The following is a 21,322-nucleotide window of genomic DNA, read 5'->3' as shown; positions in this document are numbered from 1 at the left end:
TTCCTGGTGTCTCACTTCTTTCAGCTTGACCCCAGGACTGCCATGTAAAGGTCCAAACACCCAAGGTAATCATGGTATAACAAGCAATGGCCTTTTCAATGCATTGCAGCTGGTGCAGGGTAGCTTTCAAACATTAGCTGGGCACCACTGGAAAGAAAGCAGTAGGCTCGATGCTAACTAAATTCATTGTTGTCTCTTGTCAGACTGGGTTCACGGGAGCTGAACTTTGTATAATCTTTGTCAGAGAGACAACAGGATCTTGTTTGGATCTGTTCCCAAGTCCCTGACTATTTGGTTAACTGAGGGGTGAAGAAACTGAACTGTGGTCATGAAATTCCGAGTTGGACTTTGATCGACTTGCAAGCTGACAGGGCAAGAGAAGGAGTAATATGCTTTTCTAATCAGAAGTAAGTCACGGAGATTTGTCATTGTGGGGGCTCCTAGCTGCTTGTGTTCAGCTGCAGGCTGTATTTTCTGAAAATAGTGCAGGAGTGTCTGCAGCCCTACACAAGGCAGGGCACAAACTGATGACTGAAAAGCCTTCTGAGTCTGCTATATATCAAGTGCTGATGTAGTTTATTGTTTATGTGGATTTTATTAACTCTCAGAAAAGCTTCCGGTGATTATTGTGATGATAATAATAAACTTGGGTTTGCCAGAAGCCATAACTGTTCTACCATGATTTTGAAAATGTGTTCATTTCTCCTTTGGAACAGTGTCACAGCTCTCTGTAAATTCAAATTTGAGGGACAAAATATTTCACTTTTTTGGGTCTATTTATATTCAATTTTACTTATACATGATTTATCCAAACACTTTTCTTATATATACTTATATATATATATATTTATATATACTACTTACAAAGACTATAAAGTGAATGTCATTGATGTCATCCATCCCCTTCGAGTATGCTAGTAATATTCTAGTAATTCTAGTGTTTAGTTCTAATTCATATTTCTTTATATTCTTAGTTGAAGATTCCAGTGAAAAACATGTATTCTGATGACCCTAGATTTTTCTTACAGAAACAGTCTTAACACATGCTAATTATTCTCTTGAGCTATATGATGGTGAATTTCATTGCAGTCTCCCTAGTGTATGCTTTGGACTTGGGGAGTTAAAAGCAAGATAGAAGCAAAGTTGTCAGCACCATGATTTTGAATTACTAGAATTCAATCAAAGATTACCAATGTAATTTTATTAATACAAATTTGACTTTAATCCAAAGTGCATGCATAAACTTTACATATCTTATACCAAAACCCTTTTCTCTCAGTCCACTACAGCAAATGAAAACATGCAAACAGAGCCAAGCTTACTCTCAAATTCACTTTTATTTCACAGATGTTAATTGCTAACAAAGCTAAACAAATCTGAAGTTCAGATTCAGTCATTGAATCTTGTTCCAAAGACTTGGAGGAATGGAGTTTACCCATTTTTATCTTTTTTGTCACTTCAACCCTTATTTCCTCTGCTTTGAAATACAAGATGTAACAGTGAAAACACAGTTTCAGATTTTAACTTGGTTGACATAATTTTAACAGTTTTAAGCTATACATCCTCTGCATGAAACTCAATAAATATGTTAGTGTGAAAACAGACTAGAAAAATCTCATTAATCTAGAAATACCATTAACAAGAAAATTTCTTTCATAAATAGATGATTCTTGTCCGTGACCCACTCAAAAAATATTCTCAGATTATCACATTTTGCACAGATTACACAGCATTCTTGGATTCAGTCCAGATATAAAGAGAACCAGTTTACCCTTTTTATAAAAAAAGGCTAGTTTTAAACATACATAGCTGAAAATGGAAAGCAGCCTTGGGAGCTGAATGTTTTTTATGCAGCTGAATTGAGACATACCAGAAGTAAATTAATTTTAGTGCTGAAGAGCATTTTAAAGCATTCTAGCAATTACACAGGAAGCTTGATGTAGTCACTATGAAGCTTTCAAATCAACCGTATCTTTGGAAAAGTCAGATTTAATACCACATTAGCTCATATTTTAATATATTTGGTAACTCTGCTGGAACACAGATCCTGCTTATTGCTGTGAAACATTCATTATCACTGAAATCTAGATGCTTGTCTAGATTCTATGCTTCATAGCCAAAATTAAAAAGATCAAATAGAGGACAGTAAGAACAAAGGCACATGGTTAATTTATAAAAGTATTTACAGGGTACTTTAACATTTATTTCTCTCTACTAGCATACAAAGAGAAAAGACTACTGAAACATGTTGAAGATCATCTGAAATGGGTGTTGTCCAGCTATTTGAGCAGAGGATCTTATACACCATTATTTCCAGAATTAAATTTATTTTGAATATGGAATTTCCAAATATTAAAGTTCATAAATTTATTATTCCCCTAAGCACTGTGATACTTTAGTGCAACCCTCTTCAATGGTTGAAGCTGGCATAGTTAAGGCAGTCTACTAACAGTATTTTAAATTCAGCACACAGTGTTTAATCATTGAGGTGCCTGGTCATTCTCTGTATGGAAAGCTGTCTTCTGAAACCCTCATCCATGTTGTAATCCTTCTAGCTGATGCAGCCTCAAACACAGCATTTAAACACACAGTTCTCGCAGTGTTTGGGGTTTTTTTTTTGGAGGTGGGATGGGAAGAGTCGTCTAATACCAAGCTAATAGCTCCGTAAGCAACTCAGTAGAATGGTTAACATTGCTGAATTGTTTAGTACCCTTACTGTACATTGGCAACCTGTAAAGGTTAGCACAACAAGATGCTTTTAAAGCATCCATTACATTCAAATCTATAAGCACTCCATAAATCCTGGTACCATAATCTGCACTCCACTAACAGGTATTTTAACACAGTCTGTTACCAAATGCAAATCAACTTTCCTAAGGCATTTCCCCCCACCATGAAGTTCATTGATGCAAAAGTTCAAAAATTCCAATAAGAGGACTTAATCTCATTCTGTTTTGTTTGTTTTTTTCTACAGACTTAAAGTTAGCATTTTAAACTTAAACATTTTGAAACTATTATTCTCAACTATGACAAAAGATTTTACTTTAGTAGTATGGAAATGGTTTCCATTAAACTTTAAAGGCTATGTCTTATTAAACTGTGACAGCTTCTGCCTAGCTACAGCTGATAGGTGAGGGCACCAGAACTGACTTTAAGTTTTATAAAATTTCACAGAAGAAAAAAAGAAAACAAAGAAAAAGAAAAAATAACTGCATAGTATGCAATCCCTTTTATTCATCAAAGCTGCCCATGTATATCCCAGGGGAGAAGATAGCAGAACAGCTGCTCAGCCTTCAGATGCAGGTGTGTTTAGTGCTTGCTATAACATCTTTCTATCTTGCTCGTTGTCAAATCTCTTCAAAGGATAATTACAGAAGTGGGAAGGAAAAGATATGAGAAAATAGAATAGCATTTTCAGAGAGGTCAATGTCCCTCAAAGTTCTCATTTGAAATATTACTATAAATTTATTTATGATGAGAGTCATCAGAAGACCATTCTTCTGGGTTTAAAATATTTTTTTTCTTTGAAAAAAAGAAAACAAAAAGAAACAGGATACACATTACTAAATCCACAGATGCTGTGGTTTTCCTGCCTGCCCCTCTCGCCTCATGTATGTCCATACTGATGACAGAGCCAGTTCAGAAAAGTCTAATCACTATCTAAATTAACAGGGTTGTAGTCAGGGTCATCCTCTTCATCCTCCAACTCTAGATCATCCATTTCTTGGAACAAAGATTCATCAACCTCCACGCTGTTTCCAGCTGCAAAAAAACAACAAAAAATAATGTATTTTAATGCAAGTAAGAAAACAGTACCTGAACAACAAAATACACAACAGGTTTTTCATACTCAGACTGCAATGTCAGTAACTGTTAACTTACTTGAGCTTTTATATATCAAATGGATATAGAAAAGGAAACAGCACATTTTATCTCTTTACAGCTAAAACAAAGCTTTTTTCCTCATACCAAAACCCAGACAAGAGAAATGTCACACAGGACCTCAGAATCCACTGGAAGAATGAATTTAACAATTACAATTTCCAGAGGCAGAGGTCCTTTCTCCCAGGCACTGTCAAAGTAGGAGCTCAGTACCTCACAGCTAGAACAGGTACAACTATCAGCCACAAGAACACATAGGATTTATAAAAAACCCAAACTGTGTACACCATTTATATGCCTACATACATACATTTGCTTTCAGTTTTAAATTTTAAAAGCAAGGTAAAGCTTTGCATGCTTTCACGTTTTCTTCTGAAAGAGAAGATGTTAACCTAAGGATAAAATTTGAGAACTACCGCTGTGTTACTTATGTGCATCAGCAGCGACATCTCCTGGCCACTGGGTAAGTATCTATTTTTTCCACTGGATTTGAAAGAGCCTTTATAGCCATTTCCATCTAAAAGATAATGCCATTATTCTACTTAAGACGTGAAAATTAGTATTACTTATTACATGGTACCATAATATTAAATTGCAGTTAGTAAACTGTTGCATTTATGATAGAATTCAAAGAGCAATAAGGACAGGAGTTTTTAATCACTGACAGCAACAGAATTGAAAGGTAACACATTAACCTCAAGGCATTTGGACAAAGAGCCCAAATAAAGGTCTGTTCCTCCCTTGTGACAGTCAAATGTTCCATCAACAACCCTTCTTCACTTTATGCATTTTGAAGGAAGACAAGGTTAAGTTATGCTAACTTTAGTTCTTTTAAGAAACTCAACTCTCCCATTACTGCCATTTCAACTTTATACTCACTGATGTCTGATGTTCATAAACAACTTTTTAATAAAAAAGAAGCTACTTGCACAGAAAATTCCTGACTCTCTTCTGCATTAGATAATGCAGCTACATTAAAGAATTCTCTTAAGTAAAAAACCAGACTTTTAAACCAAGATAATTAAGATTCATTACAGAAAATTAAACAGATATGGGACAGCCAGTAGATTTATGTATCTCCAACAGATTTTCCAAGTTTAACATCTTTTGGCACAGGCTTACAAAAATTTCAGCTGGCACCAGAGCAGATATTCACAGTAAGATAATAGACAAATCTGCATGAAGAAGAACTGGGTTGCACAGAGGCAAACTGACCAGCAAGATGTTTACTGTTGGTGTTGAGGTTCAGAGAAGAGACAGAACTTTAAAATCTGTGCTTAAGACATAGTGTAAGAAGACTGGCTACTAGGAAAAAGAGAAAAAGCACAGTTTGGTTGTGATTTATTTTTATTTGTTTTGCTTATTTTTGATTTTGCTTCCAGTCTAAACACTTGAATAGAAACAACAGAAATAAGATCAACTCAAGCTCAAAACCACAAATGTGAATACATTTTAGCATCTTGAAAATGGCTTGTTTGTTTTTGAAAGAAGTTAAAATCATGTCTGTTCAATCTGCAAAACTACTTCTTAGGAAGTTGTTCCAAAGTAAAAGTGATATGAAGTAGGGTGTTAAGTCAGAAATAAAGATTTTGCTTAGGAATTTTGACCTCTTTTAAGCCACTGTCTTTCAGTTGTGGAAACAAAGAGAAATTTACCTTCCTCCAGAAACTGGATATCAGAAGTGTCAAGGTTGTGATCCATTTCAAACAGCTGTTTACCTAGAAATAAAACACATAATATGTAAGCAAGTTAAATTCTGAAATAACTATCAACTAAAGCAACAATAGTTAGCACATATATTTTAGGCTTTTCAACTTAACCAATTCAAGCAGTCTTCTTTTTTTTTTTAAGCTGCTCATTTCTGTAAATTCCCCATTCTGATATTTTGACTATTCATTCAGGATTCTTTCATGCCAAAAGACTTCTCCTCCTACATGTGAAATGGGTCAGTTTCTTAGTCACTTTAATATTACTAAGACTTTAATAATTGGGATTGGAGAGGGTACTGCCCTACAGCCTGTACTCAGTCCTTTCTGCTTTAGTCCTCATCTTGATTCCACAAGGAAGACTCTGTGGGAACTGGAAAGAAAATTAGCTGCCTCCATCTTTGTCCATACATCCTCCCCATTCAACAAACAACTTGGATCTACAAATAAAGACACCAGCTCCTATACACACATCTGTGAAGGAAGTATCACACAAGGCAAAGTATTTCTAAATAGAGGTAGGGAAAGAAAAGCTCAGGACTCTTTCTACATAAACCACTCATCTTCCATCTATATTTGTATTGCTTATGCAGTCTTCTGCCAACCAGACTGCCTAGTGTTCCTAGTAAAACTTTTAAGACATCTTTAACTTCTACTAGGGTTATGCTCTTGGCATCTAAGAATAAGACTTGTTTTAGTTTTGTAAAAGGGAGCTTCAGTAAACTAGGCTTTTACAGAGGAAAACAGACAAAGCACACTAACAATATTTTTAGGAACTGAAAAACTGGAAGAACCCTGATTTCTACTATCTCAACTCTGCAGATTCCCAAACACATTCCCTTCAAAGGGGAATCAAGCAGGTCCCCTGCCCTGTACAGGTTTTCATTAAACTTGCTACCATTAAATTCCATCTGTCAAATTTCATCAAAATTAGTCAGAAGATTCAGAAGTTTTCAGAAGGGAGGAGAAAAGATAACAGTGATATAGCATAAGGACAACAGCCATCAGGTTAAAAAGCAAATGCAACATCACAGGAGAACTAGTCCAAAGCTAAGCTGTGGAGAATGTGTAGGAGGACGCCCAAGATTTAATTCTTACATAGAGGTTCTCCTAATAATTTCCTCCACATTTTTCTCACTAGCTACAGGGTTCACTTTCTGCTGGACAAACTGTGATCGCCAAAACACAAAGCCTGAAACCACTGCTATATTCTCCAAATATCAGAGCCATCATAAGCTTGTCACATGCAGCAGCCAGCCTCTGTGTTGCTTCAGTCCAGCAACAGCATCCCTAACTATTAGATTTACCTGAACGTTCTGCAGTCACTGTACAACTCAGTGCAATAAAGGCCAAGCCACTTAACTGATACACATTCTTCCTGTTGCTTAACAAACACCAGCTATTTCTGCCAGACCATTTGTCAGTAGCAGTTCTAAGTGGTATATTCTGTCTGGAACAAAACCAAAGCAGCTTAAACACACTTTGGGAACTGTAATGAGTTCAGCAGAAATCCCAAATCTATTAACTTTTTATTTAGCCCAAAACCAGCTCTCAGAAAGGCTTCATCTGACATGTGGGACAAGAATAAAATATTGCATTAAGAGGTTATTTACTACCACCATCTTTCTGTGTAAAAATTACTTCTAGGCTTGTCACTCTAGTCCAGTAACACTGCAAAAAGTTCACAGAATCATAGAACAGTTAGGGTTGGAAAGGACCTTAAGATCATCTAGTTCCAACCCCCCTGCATGGGCAGGGACACATCCCACTAAACCATGTCACCCAAGGCTCTGTCCGACCTGGACAGTTCAGTTTCAGGAACGGTTAAAATCATACCACTTAATTTATTTTTGCCTGCTTGTTCCTCTTCTTTCATTTTTTTCCTTTTTATTTCTAGGAGTTCTGCATCAAACTTTGCTTTCCAGTTTAGGAAATTCTCAATGGTAACAGGAGTGCCATGAAAACGTTGCTGAAAAATAAACAAAACAGAAAACACAAGCTGTGAATGAAGATGAGCATTCTCTTGATTATTTAAATTACAACACTCCAGAAGCACTGCTTGCTGTGAAGTACTCTGAGAAATTAATCCTAACCCTGAGAACACAAAAAGAACACATTCTTGTTGGTTTTTGTCATAGGACTCTCCCTTCAGAGATCTGTACTGAGGTAGAAATTCTCATGGAAAAACCCCACATACTACTTCTGGACATACAGTGCCACAGTTAGCAACGTACCACTAATACCGACTACCCATAAGCAGCATTTCTTACCAGCTCTTCACTGCATTTTACACTGAAATACTTCCCATTAAAATACATTACCCCTTCTGTGTTGCTGAGACAGAAAGGAGTATTTTTTTTTCCAGCTATTTTACTGTTATTTTCAGAAACACTGAATTTTCCAAGTTCCACCGCTCTGTAGCTATTTCTGAAGAAGAAAGCAAAGACTCAGTAGCTGGTCTTACCACATCACATTTCACGAACGGAAAAACTATTCCACAGCGGCTGGTAGATAGGACATGTGTTAGGGGGACAAACTTGTCCCACTTCCACCCTGCCAACTCAGTCTACCAAGAGAGACTTCCTCAGACCACACTGTCTGTGTGCAGCATGCCATATTCTAGCTTTTATTGTTCCACATCCCCTCATCCCTCTTCAAAAAACTGGCGATAGCAACTTTGATTTCATTTGCGAAAAATCCCTATCCCTGCCTTACAGAGTAATGCTAGAAGGAATTGTGGACATTCGGTACATCTCCAAAAAGACTGCTTTAGAAAATGGGGGAAAAGGCATAACTTAAGTGCACTAAAGAATCTTTCAGTCCTTAAGTTTTAATTATATCAACTTTGATTGATGCTCCTCTCCCACTGCAACTGAGAACTGCTCCTGCATCAAAACTGACATTCAAAAAAAGCAGGAGTTTTAGTTGAAAACATTATTTTACATACTTTCTCTTCTTCTTCTGCTTCTCTTTCTTTCTGTTTCTTTTCCTCTTCTCTTCGTGTTTTTATTAGATCCACTATTTCATTTAATTTCTCCTGTACTGCTGAGACTAGCGTGAAGATCATTACCATTCCTAAATTTTCTTCTACCTACAACACAAAGAAGTCAACTTCAAACAGGAGAACCTCAAACCTTCAGCAATTGAATGCATGTTTAGAAAGCAATATGCTGTGCAAATGCAGATAACACAGCTGAGACACTCAGCACCAGCCTTCAAAGTCTGCTGTAAAACTCAAGTCAATCGGTCAGTTACTCCAGTTAAAGTTACTCCCAAATGGGTGTGAAGTAAAACATCAATGATGAACACCTGTCTATAATATGTCAAAAACATATTATAGACATCTGGAACACCTTTCCGCTAATAAAGCAAAACCCACAGTAAGAATACAGCTTCAAGATTTGATTATCATAAATCATAAGAAACATCAGTCACTCAGAACCTCTCCTCTCCTACAATGGGTTAATTATTCCTTAACCCTATTACATGACCCTTTGAAGCAGGACAGTTACCCATAAAAAAAAAACAAACAAACAAAAACCAAACCCAAAAACATCACCTGATGGAAGGAAGGTTATAAGAATTAAACCATAAAGAAAGAATGCTTACTGAACATACTATGGAAATGTTAATGCAGGGATGACTTGTCAAGGATTACTGAAACCAAGTAAGTGTTTCCTTCTCATTCCTTCACAATGTACTCTCACTGATCCCAAAGGTTGAAGAGTTCCCCCGGGTAATTATGTTATTAAAAAGAATCAAGAGTCAATTTGGCATTTTTTAATCTTTCCAAATAAAATTAAAGTGGCTTGTTAATACAAATATATATATACACACACACACATATACATACAGTTAAATTCACCTTAAGGTAGAACTGCAGAAGAGGGAAAACCTTAGAGCATTTTCATCTCGTTATCACACCTGTAGACACTGAATTAGCCCTATATATTACCCTGTTAAAATAATTTACCTCAATAATGTCATTTACCAAGCTCAAACCTCAAAGCTAGTCCCTATAGTAAGGAACAGGTTTCAAATCAATAGCACATACCTCAGGAAACAACTAATTTGTAGAGAAATTCAGGCCAAGGTTTTCAATGATATCAAGCTGAATTGAGATATTGCATTTTCCTTACCTGTTGCTCTAGTAGTTTTATTATGTCCGTGACATCATTATCGTCAAGATTCTCCTGTGAGACTATTTCATAAAGCGGAGTTTCATCAGGGTATTTCTCTCTATAGGTAAATTTAAGGGTTGTTTGGACAGCTACAAAATAAAAAAACCCACATTCTTAAGGTGGTAACTCTATATAACTTTGTGTATTTTGCTACTGCATTAGCAGCAGAAATGTTTTTAAATGTAAAATACCCCTGTCTTAAAGGAACAATCCTCTTACACATATGTTAAAGCTATATGAACAGATTCAAACATAATGCAAGAGTTCTGAGAAATTAAGACAAAGTTTACCCTTATAAAGCTATTACAGACTATTGATGTCTGAAAAGTCTTTCTGAAGACTGGAAAACCTTCAGTGGTATGGTAGGTACTAGCACAGTAATCTTTTCTCTCCCCTCATATTCCACTTAGAGCTGGAGAAAACAAGGAAGAGTCCTAATAAGAGATCTAGAGAGAATTTCAACATATTAATTCTTTAAATTCTGTGTGCCTGACTGGGCTATCAACCTCTGTGTTGAGAACCATGGCTCCACATAAATCATATGACAAGGACAACGTCTAGCATAAGTTACTAAGCAGAGAACTGCCTAAAGAAAACACATTCAATCTGAAGACTCCCAGAGCCAGGATAACATGGAAATGAGACAAAAGAGAGCCAAGTCCTTTCATGCATCCTGCCAGACTGCCATGGAGTATTCTTCCTTCCAGACTCACAGTTCTGGGAGCCAGCAGTCCCTTCAACACAGACACTTGCTCTGAGCACAACTTGCTCCTTTAAAACTGAGGGGGGTGGCACCAGTTTCTTCCTTCTGATACTGACCAGCACCTCTCAAACTTACTGGGAGCAAGGCTTGCTTACAACGAGCCCACACAACCACTGACACCCAACAAAAACACCAGGACTTGGGACCTTTGGATTTTGCTCTGGAACTTTTCTTTAAGGGCTGCATATTCACAGGACACAGACTCAACTCTTCAATGTGTTGATATGCATACAGTTGCTAAGAAAAGAACCCCAACAATCACCTCACAACATGGCTGTAAGCTACTATGCAGATGATGACAACCCATACTTTACAAAGCTTTACAAAGCATTTGAAATTCAGCATGTCAGAAAGCAGCCCTAGTGAGAGAGCACAACCTTTCTGGAAACTAAACAGACTGCTGGAATCCCTGAACTACATTTTCTGAGAAGTGCCTGCAGAGGTATACCTATTGTTGGCAATAGAACCAGGCTTACACAGAAACCCCTCCTATACACGTTTAAGACATGGTCAACTTACTTTCACCATTTTCTCCTGCTTCAGATGTCACAGTGATTGTGAAAGTTGTTGGATTTTCTGACAATACTGTTTGAAGAAAAAAAGAAAAAAAGAGATTGTTTCAATCAGACAACTTCTTCACATCATTAAACTTGAACTTCTGAAGGACTAATGAATCAAGGAAGCTCCTGATAAAGTGTTAACAGCCTTTTTACTCTATTAATAAATACTTTCTACTTAAGAGTTATCTTTCACATGGTGTGAATTTGGAGAGCTCTTTGAGAGACACCATATAACAATATCAAAAAGTTTCTGTTTTGGAAAGTTCTCTTTTGGAAGTTTAATTTTCCAAGAAGTGCAAATCTACTTACCATTAAACAACTAACATTAGTGCACTCAATGTCTGCAGAAAGCTCCCAATCCAGTTTGCTTGACTGCACTAGTAATATGTGTGACAAGCATCCACTGCACTCTTAACCTTGGACTATTTTGACAGTATGCCTGCACCTACTTCTATATTTAGGACAGCTTAATGTAACAATTGCTTTCTAAAACAAAGAGTGAATACACAGTGCTTTCCTTCAAGAATGTACTATATGAAACTGCATGAATGAGGCAGCCAGAAGACAGATAACAAGTGGCTCTATAGAGGCACTCAAAGTGCAAGTCCTGTGACCTAAAGTTTCAGACCAGAAACCTCACTGCACAATGGTGAGTTGCAGACCACATCCTCAAATAAGGACTGCTCTGTATCACTGTTACAGCATATGTCCACTCAAGTATACATGCTCTCACAGTATTAACTGAGTTTTGCCTAATTGCTAACATAGTGCTATTACTACCATATTTTTTCTCCCTCTTCTTTTAGATGTAAAAACATTACGTGAACAAATAGTAACTTAGAGTATCAGAGGCTACATGAAAGTATATTACTTACACATCAGTATCAGTGATGCAGCATCCCCAGCTACCAAGGATCAATTCATATACCTTTGAGATAAAACTAAAGAACCTAAAAGATTTTCAGACTAAAGCAATGAGCAAATGTCTGTGTGATGAAGTTATTGCTAACCAAGATACTGTGGGTGTTCATGCACAGTGGATACAGTGCAGCAAGGAAACAAGAAATGCACAAATTTTGTCACTATTAAAATTCTTTGCATGTTAAGCACTTTGAATTAGTTTGGATGGTGGATACTCCTAATTGTTTGACAGTGACTAGGAAGTCCTGAAAACACAATGACCAAACACATCCATCAACTTGAAGTTTTAGCAATAAAGCATATTGCACCTGGGAATTAGAGCTCGCCTTTGTCCTACCATAGATCTGCAACGGAACAAGCCAGCTACCGACAATGCACTTAGAAAACCATGCCCAAACACCCCAAAACACTGGGTGCGACACGGCTGTGAGAAGCTGCTACCAGAAAGGGAAACAGCCGACACACAAGCCTAAGTCCCACTTCGGGCCGTATCTTCTGAAAGGCTTCTCCAAAGAGCATCCTTCCCCCAGCCGCAGCAGCGCCGGCACACACCGGAACGGGTGCCCATGCCGGACTGCCACACCTGGGGCGCCGCACACAGCAGCCTTTCGGACCGGCACGGGAAGCGGAAAGCAAGCAAAACCAAACGCAAACCACTAGACCCGTGCACCTGAAAGCCGGTGGACATCCAAGGCGGGTAGCCCAGGCAGGCACGGAGCGGCTGTCGCCCGGCGGGGCCTCCCACTCTCCCTTCTACTAGCTCAGTGTAGCGCGGAGCCAGGCGCTGGCCCCGCCGCAGCTCACCCGTGAACGAGTCCGGGTAGATGGACTCCAAGGCCTCCAGCTCGTTGCGCTGCTCCTCACTATAATCAGTCATCGTCGCCTACCGCCGCCGCCAGCCATAGGCCGTCCGCACGGCGAAACAGACCCCACACTCCAGAGTCGCGCATGCGCACTTCTCTCCGCCATCGGCTGGGCATGCCTGGCCGCGCCGTCCTGCTCGATCGGTGGTGGATGGCTTTGGGCTGAAGGAGGTGTTGAGGTATCTGTGCGTGAGGTGAAAGCGGAAGAAAGGGGCGTTGTGAGGGTCTCGGCAGTTGTATTTACGGCTTTTAGGTTGACTTCTCTCTGTTCAGTGGGTTCTAGTACGTGCTGCTTGGGTTCAGCTGTGGACAGAGTGGGCTCGATGTTTTCACCCGCTTGCACCTGGCATGTCCCAAACATCCTGACTGCATTGCCTGCGCCACGGGTGCCCTGGGCATCCGCCGCCTGGTGGGAATAGCAGGAGTTCCAGTAGGGGAGATAGGCGGCCTCCCGCCTGAAGAGACAGGCTTCAGGGCTGCTGTAAAAAGTGCGTTGCTGTCGGGCAGGTCATCGCTCTGTCATTGTTTCACAGAAAGTTAATAGGGGTTAGCAACCTGAAGGGGATTCAAAACTGTTGCGCTAGAAATAGCGTAAGCGTGCCATGGAGGCAGCTGAATGTGGTTTTAGCCTGAAATTTGAAGTTAACATAGCTGGAAAAAAAAAAGTTGAGGGTACAGCTTGGAGTTAAAAACACCTGCTTTTAATCAGGAAATGTTCCCAGGAAATGTTCACAGTGATTTCTGAAGTTGATGCAGAGTTGTTAGATGAGCAGAACCCACGTCATCAAGGTTAGCAATAGTGGGAGCCCCCATACTTGGAGATTATCCGCAAGGATGAACTTAAGACTGTTGAGGGTTAAGCACAGCAGGTGCTGATGGGTGTTTGGTACACAGAGTAATTCTAAGGTACATCAGTTCCCTGGGCATATGGCCAGCGCTTTTCCCTCAGGTGCATTTTGCAAGGCCAGACTTCCCAGAAAACTTTTACCATGGACATAAAGAGAATCATTTTCACTTCAAGTGAGCAAACAGCAATTTTGAATTGATTTTGGGTAAGATGACTCAGGTTTTAGCAGGCACAGTTAGACTGTTTAGTACTAACTGATTTTTCTGAAATCACAAATTCCTTTGAAAGCAGTGACATCACTTTCAATCCATGGCATGTTTCAGGGAGCAGAGGAGTGAAGTGAAATACAACAAATCACCTACAATACTCAGCTTTATTTAGTGGATTAATATATGGTAACAGGGTGATAGGCTATTTGTATGCTGGCAGGTTGACTTCAAAATGACACATACAGCCAGTACTTCAGTCAGCATTTTAAATTATAAGTGAAACCAAACAAACAGAAAAAAAAAAAACCCAAATAAAGCAACAAAAGCCCCAGAGCAAATAGTAATTGGGAAAAATTGGAAAATATGAAGTTGAATTTGAAAGTTAGTTAGTTTAGAAAGTAGTTAAAACAATTTGACAGCTCACTCTTAGCTGCAAAATATTGTACCATTTTATAGTTATAATTTTAATTTAAAACAATACAGGTATATTGCACCTGGAAAATACTGGAAGAAGTGGAAAGAACCCGAACCCACATAAAGACAGTTGTTTGTCATTTGGATCTGGACATCAGCATAGGGTTTTTTTGCCAAATGTTCAGATACACCAATCAGTTGCATGTCTTCCAGAGACTCAGTGTTCCGTCTTGAATAAAAAATCACAAAGGATTTTAAAACTCAGAGACTGTCTCTACTAACCAAGGTACTTTGATTCTTACGGAGTTCATATAACCTGTTCTATTACCTTTTATTGGGTTTGCATGGAAAGATTTGAGGGTAGGAAAGGGGGAGCTACAGAGGGCAGTGAGAAGCTGCCAGAAGCTTCCCCTGTGACTGACAGAGCCAGTGCCAGCCAGCTCCTGCCACTGGCCAAGGCCATCAGCAAAAGCCTCTAGGATAACACAGTTAAGACCTAAAAAGGAAAACAGCAAACCTGTGCAGCACAAACTGCAGCTGAAGAGTGAGAACATATAAGAGCAAAAACCTTTCAGACCCCAGGGTCAGTGCAGAAGTAGAGCAGAAGTTGCTTCAGGCACCAGAGCAGAGATTCCTCTGTAGCCCATGGTGCAGACCATAGTAAGGCAGGCTGTGCCCCTGTAGCCCATGAAGATCTATGGTGGGTCAGATCTCCACCTGCAGCCCATGGAGGACCCAAATGGGAACAGGGGCATGCCAGAAGCAGGCTGTGGCCCTGTGGAAAGCCTGCCCTGGGGCTGGCTTCTAGAAGGAGCTGTGGCCCCTTGGAGAGAGTGGCCCACCCTGGAGTAGGTTTGCTGCAGGGCTTGTGACCCCATGGGAGACCCATGCTGGAGCAGTTCTTGACAAACTTCAGCCTGTGGCAAGGATGGGAGGGCTGTCTCCCATGGGAGGAATGCCACACTGGAGCATGGGAAGAGTGTGAGTAGTTCTCACCCTGAGGAGGAAGGAGTGGCAGAGACAACTTGTGATGAACTGGTCCCAACTCCTGTTCTCCATCCACCTGTGCTTCTGGGAGGGAGGAGATGAGACTCCTCCTCAGAGAGGAGTAGGGGGAAAAGTGTTTTAAGACTTGTTATCCTACTTGATTTGATTGGTAATAAATTAAGCTTACTTCCCCAAGATGAGTCTGTTTTGCCCACGACAGTCATCAGTGAGTGATATCTCCCTGTCCTTATCTCAACCCACATACTTTTTGTGGCTTATATTCTCTCTCCCCTGTTCAGCTGAGGGGAGTGATAGAGTGGCTTTAGTGGGCAGCCAGAATCAACCCACCACATGCATGAAAGTTTAGGATTCACATGAAATACATATGTGGGAATTTGTAACCATTTTAGTGATGTAAAATATGCATCATTCTCATTATTCAGTACATACATAATTTGCAATTGCTAGAGTGTTTACTTTTGTTTAGAAGTTTAATTCTTCATGACTAAACACATTTACCATGATCTACAATTTAACATACTTCTGGCTCCTTCATTTTCTACTAAGATGTAGTAAGTAATTGTATTTTTCCCCTTGAGTACTCTGGGGTCATTTATTAACAGCAGATAGCATCATACTGTCTAGCATATGGCTTTGTAGCACACAAGCATACACGTGCACATGGCAAGGCAACACAGGAAGCATTAGGAAAAACGCTGTGTATGGATTCCACCTTCCCCAATCCACCCTTGGAGTTTGAAACAGCTGCACAGGGAGTTAGAAAGGAGATGAGAGGTAGGAATATGACGTCATAACCATACTGAATTAATAGAACATCATGAAACCTTCTCTCACTAAATTCAATAGGTTTTAATCACAGTAGCATCACTAAATTGCAAGTTTTCCACAGGCAAAGCAAACATTACGCAGAGAGTGAGATTTGTATCCCATCCAGATTTGCTATTAGTATAGTGGGCAAGTATACAAGTACCAAAGAGGTTTTCAAGTCTATCTAGAAGGAATAGGAGACTGACCTTACTATTGCTTTCAGCTGAAATACATTTGAACTTTTCCACATGTAAGCATTCATACAGCTGATATATGCCACACTTCATCCTGCACTTCTCAGTGGGCATTTTATCTCCTGACCAGACATGGAAGTTTGCTTAACACTGTATCTAGGCTCAGTCTTCATTGCTGAAGTTTCCCCTGCTTCTGTGCTGCTGTAGACGCAAGCTTTACTTGTTGTTAGCTCAGTATATTCACACAGTACAAGAAAAATGCAGAAGAGAAAAAATAAGGCATTTCTGCTAGGGGTCACTAAGACAAAGCTGAATATCTGCTTTTGTTCTGTACAGAATGGACCGACTCCTAGGATTCAATTAGGGCCTAGCTATTAAAGATTGTTGTTTTTTTTTTAATGGTAGGAAAGAAAAAGCATTTGGGAATGACTTCCTCTCCTAGTACATACACATCCTTTTAGAACAAATATTAGAAGGCAGGGAGCTGCAGCTTGAAACAGCCCAACCTAGACATAAACTATCAGACCCACAGGAGTCAGGCACCATCAGGAAAAGTATCTGTAAGCATGTGCTAAAGGACTAAATTAACAAGATGTGCTTGATCACATACTGTACATATCAGTGCAATAAGGCATTGGAAAGTTCCAGATCAGATCAGGCTGATGTCCTGCTTATCTGCAAGGTGCTGGTGGGGGTGTGGCCCTCAGACCTGTGTTCTGATTACAGTGTCTTCATCAGTCTTCAAGTATTTCCCATTTGCAGACCCCTTGAGTGCCCAGTCGTGGAGGAGACTGTAGTCATAGTGCTCTGCATCCACTCGTTTCAGAAAGGCCAGTCCAGAAATGGCTTGCCACTCCTTGAGAGATGGGATACGGATTTCCTTTACATTTTCACTCCCTGGGGCAAAGCCAAAGAACTTCCTTACATGCTGCATGGCATAGAGCCTGGAGTGCTGGTCTGTTGCTTCATCAAAGAGCTCCTGCTCATTGTGGACATAGCTGCTCCAGTATTTGAAATGTAGAAAGCTGAGTGGGGAGAAGCAGCTTGCCAGACAGTAAGACAGGAAGACAGTGATGACTACCACAGCAATCAGGAGCCAGCCAGCCACCTTACAAAGAAAGAGAAGGAATCTGTTACAGCTGAAAATACTCACAGTGGTAAATTCTGAGAATTGAAAATCCATAAGATGATCTTCACTTGTTTTTTCTGAATTAGGCTGACAACACAGAAGCCTGGTAAGGGTCTGTTGCCATCAAACCCAGTCCCTGCCTACTAGAGGTAACCATGTAGTAAAAAGTCACTTTCTGTCAAGTTTAAGAAAGTTCTGTTATACATTTTGTTAAGGATTTTGCCTCCACAGCTATTACTGTGAGAAGAAAAGCAATGTAATTCCTAGCCTATGTTAGCTTACAGCCTATTTGAAACCAGTTTTATTTGAAGTGACAACTTAATGTTTCCCAATTTACCCAGTATGTAAGCTTCTAGATTAAGCCTGATTTAAAAGCAAAGATTTAAGTTTGGTTTATGTGGAGCTCTTGCAGGCACCTTACTCGTATTTCTTATCCTTCAATAAGAAACTTCATACCTTCCCTGGCTTTTGAACTTGTATTTGTCTTAATCATACTTTCCAAGATACTATACAAAGAAAATTATATTCTCCAGGAGCAGATAACAACCAGGACAAACAATAGTAATTTAGATACCTAAAATTCAGTTCCACTTACAGGAACAAATCAGGCTTCAAAACACAGAGATTTGGCACTCCGGAGGATACTGATCCTGTTTTATTCTAACACTTAGTCTGCTGGATTAACTCTAGTTCTCATCATGAGAGATACAAGCAACAGAAGAAACATGAGTTACTCACTTGTGACTGGTATCGGAGTAGGAGAACAACTTCATCTCTTGCCCGGGTCAGCTCTGGAGGAACTAACTGACTGCATGGAAACACAGCCAGTATCCTTCTATGTTCACTGGCAGTAATATTAGGATTAGCTTCATAATAATGCACAGGGACATACTCACTCACAGCACACACATAATAGGAACCATTTATCAGGGTGACTGCCAGCCAGGTTACTGGAGCAACCAGTGCTCTTCCAGTGATGCTGCATAAGACAAAACAGACCAGTTTGCATTGCAGTGGTTGGCTTGGTGCAGCCTGTCCCTCAAGAGACCTTTTGCCTGTAACCAGCCTCCAAGTCTGGTTATTCAGCGCATAGCCAACTATCAGAAGGATAAGTGCAGGAACTCCAAGGAAAGCCAGCCCATAGATAAGGTTCTGCCCAACATGACAGGGACAGCTGAATGTAAAAAAAGAGAAAAGCTGCTGCCCACCAATTGTTACCATTGCAATTATAGCGTTAGCAATAACAACCTCTTTGCCTTTTAGAAAAGCTAACCACTTTGGAAGGAAAGTCATTTTATATCTTACTTTAAATCAAGTCTAAATTTTTATGTTTTGTTAATGGCAGAATAGAACTGAACAAACTCCAGCAGCTCAAAAAAAAAAAAAAGCCCAAACACACTAGTCAGAAACCTCCCAGAAAACCCCCACAAGCCTTTCACATCCCATAGATTTTTCTGTTCTAAGCCTTGACAACTAAAGCTTGTTTGCTAGCTTTAAATATACTTACAGTTATCAAATCAGGTGTTTTAATTGATTAAATTATTTATCTCAGCCATGGTGGAACACAGCTTTTCAGCAATTGTTAGCACTGCCAGCCCCCTGCTAATTGTCTGAACCTAAATAAATTCTCCCTACTTTTTGGATGACATGCAGTGCTACCAAACTGATGGCTACCTTCTCAGGGTTAATTGGCAAGCTGTTTGTTAATCAGTGGTTATTAGCAGAAGCATGGCATGGGACTAGGGGGGGGAAAAACAAAAGAAATTTTTCAAGTATTCTTCATAAAAAACAACCAAAGCCTTGTTAAGTGGACTGATTATAAAACTCAAAGCATTTAAAATAAAACTAGGAAAGATCCCATGAGTTTCACAAAGTTTGGAATCCCAGTGCTGGTTTATGTCAGTTCTGGGGCAATTTGTTTTCCAAACCCTGAAGCCTGAGCTGTAGGTAGCTGGTGGACCATGAGGATTTTAGTGTTTCACCTGTAGGTGGCAAGAAGCTAGCATGTCTTTTTCCCTGACAGTTGAATGTTGTCTTCGGGCAGGGTTTGTTTTTTTTTTGACAGTGCGTTACCTGCTATTCACACAGTGTAAAACCAGCTTCAGACGTGCCCATGATAATAGCTGGCATTTATATAGCGTGCTTTTGGCAACAAGTTTTAAGATTTTCTGTAAGTATTGTCAGTCCGCAGGCTGATCTGAATATGCAGAAAGTTGTGTTAAAGCTCTGAGAAGTCTGTTTGTATGGCAGAGACATTCTCACAGCTGATACACACACACATGGATAGCATGTTATACACTTCTTGCCTGTATACTAGGCAAGACTTTGTTCCTCCAGTGAGCTGTTAGGGTGGGCACCTGCTTGTGCCCCTGGTCACAGTCTGTGAAAGAGGTCCTTGCTAGTAATTAGCTTTCAAAACTATGTGACACCATTGCACAACATTAAAAGTTATAGAGAAACATGCTGAAACATCCAGCAGCATTTTGCCATAGCTTTTCTGCAACCTGTTGTTGATTTTTTGGGCAGAGTAGTAAAAAACCAAAATCCCAGTGCTGTCTGAATGCTGCCATTTGGAAGCTTCATTTTCTTTAAATATCACATGATTTTGAGTAACTTTTTTTTCCCTTTACTGGTGTCATTATATTAAAAATAACCCCACCTCTTTTAAATTCAATGTAATAAACCCTTCAGGCTTTAAATTCAGTGTAATAAACCCATTATATAATTATTTTGAAGGTGTTCTCTAAGAATCTTACATTGTACCTCAGTTCATTTTAAAATCTCTGATTGCTGCTGAGCTTTCTTTGGGAACCCATGTTTTATTTGGTTTATAAGGGAGGAAGGCTTTTCCAAGCATCACTTGTTTACTCAAGAAAAACATTAGATGTGAAACTGAAGAGATGTACAACACTGAAATATTCATAGTCAACCTGAGGCTATTGAATGAAGCAATTTATACAATCAATACAGCAACTTTGTACTGCTGCATTTTCACTTTGGCATTTGCTTTCATGCTGTGCTGTAAATAATCCTGCTGGGTCATCTTATTATGGAAAAAATTACAGGGCTGGATCCAATTAAGATCTTGGGTGGTGCATCAAACCTGGAAGTACTTGCCTTTTCAGAGGAATCCAGAGTCCTGAGGTAGGCATTTAAGCGCTTTATCCATTACCCAGGGATAGTTAGGAGTGAATGCAATCCAAAATACTACTACCTGAGGTGACATCTCTGAGGCAAAGAAATACCTGTTGTCTGAGGCAGATAAGACACATGGGCAAAACTTAGCTATAGTTTTGCTTGTCATTTTGCAGGACAGTGTGAGCTTGAACTCCCTGCAATGAACCTCACTTATAAGTGTTTTTTGGGGGGAAGAACTGGGAATGGCTTGTCATTTTCTTTTAAAACATGGCTATTGGAAGGCATATTACACTTACCTATACACTCCCATGCACAGGCAAACAGGTCCTAATCTCTTATCTTCTTTTTCTTGAAATAAAGCAGCCATGGCAGAAAGGAGAGATTGGTTTCAGTTCCCTTCTGCACCTGATCTAGTCAAAACATGTTCACTCATCTCTTTCTTCTGGAAACTCAGTTGTTATTAGTAATGTGGAGTCATGAAGCTCTGTTTTCTCCAGCCTTTCTGCCATAGTTCTACCAGTTGCACTTAGTTACCCTCTTTTTTTTTTTTTTTATTTTGGTATTTGTTGGATCAGAAGAAGGTAAGAACTTTGTTATCCAATAACCAGGAGAAGTTATAGAGAAACAGGAATGTGTTCTTCTGTTTTCCATCTGAAGGTTGCTTCCCATAAAGTTTGGAGGAAGACACTGAACTCTGGTC

The 21,322-nt window shown here is 39.6% G+C and overlaps 2 protein-coding genes across 2 annotated transcripts; both read right to left on the bottom strand.

The window, feature by feature from the left end:
* Positions 1–1,318: 1,318 nt before the first annotated feature.
* On the bottom strand, positions 1,319–12,990 carry RWDD1 (RWD domain containing 1). The gene is made up of 7 exons (XM_005154704.4): positions 12,818–12,990; positions 11,052–11,117; positions 9,728–9,858; positions 8,536–8,679; positions 7,425–7,557; positions 5,538–5,600; positions 1,319–3,762 (listed from the first exon to the last, which is right to left on the bottom strand). Exons 1-7 carry the CDS (start codon positions 12,888–12,890, stop codon positions 3,650–3,652), a joined length of 723 nt encoding a protein of 240 aa, XP_005154761.1. The 5' UTR covers positions 12,891–12,990; the 3' UTR covers positions 1,319–3,649.
* Positions 12,991–17,058: 4,068 nt separating this feature from the next.
* On the bottom strand, positions 17,059–18,777 carry CALHM4 (calcium homeostasis modulator family member 4). The gene is made up of 2 exons (XM_005154703.1): positions 18,223–18,777; positions 17,059–17,463 (listed from the first exon to the last, which is right to left on the bottom strand). Exons 1-2 carry the CDS (start codon positions 18,775–18,777, stop codon positions 17,059–17,061), a joined length of 960 nt encoding a protein of 319 aa, XP_005154760.1.
* Between the last annotated feature and the right edge of the window lie 2,545 nt (positions 18,778–21,322).

The sequence above is a fragment of the Melopsittacus undulatus genome, chromosome 3, assembly GCF_012275295.1.
Source record: "Melopsittacus undulatus isolate bMelUnd1 chromosome 3, bMelUnd1.mat.Z, whole genome shotgun sequence".
Classification (NCBI taxonomy): Eukaryota; Metazoa; Chordata; class Aves; order Psittaciformes; family Psittaculidae; genus Melopsittacus; species Melopsittacus undulatus.
The sequence above is the reverse complement of the archived record's forward strand: the minus strand, read 5'-3'. Positions and strand labels throughout refer to the sequence as shown.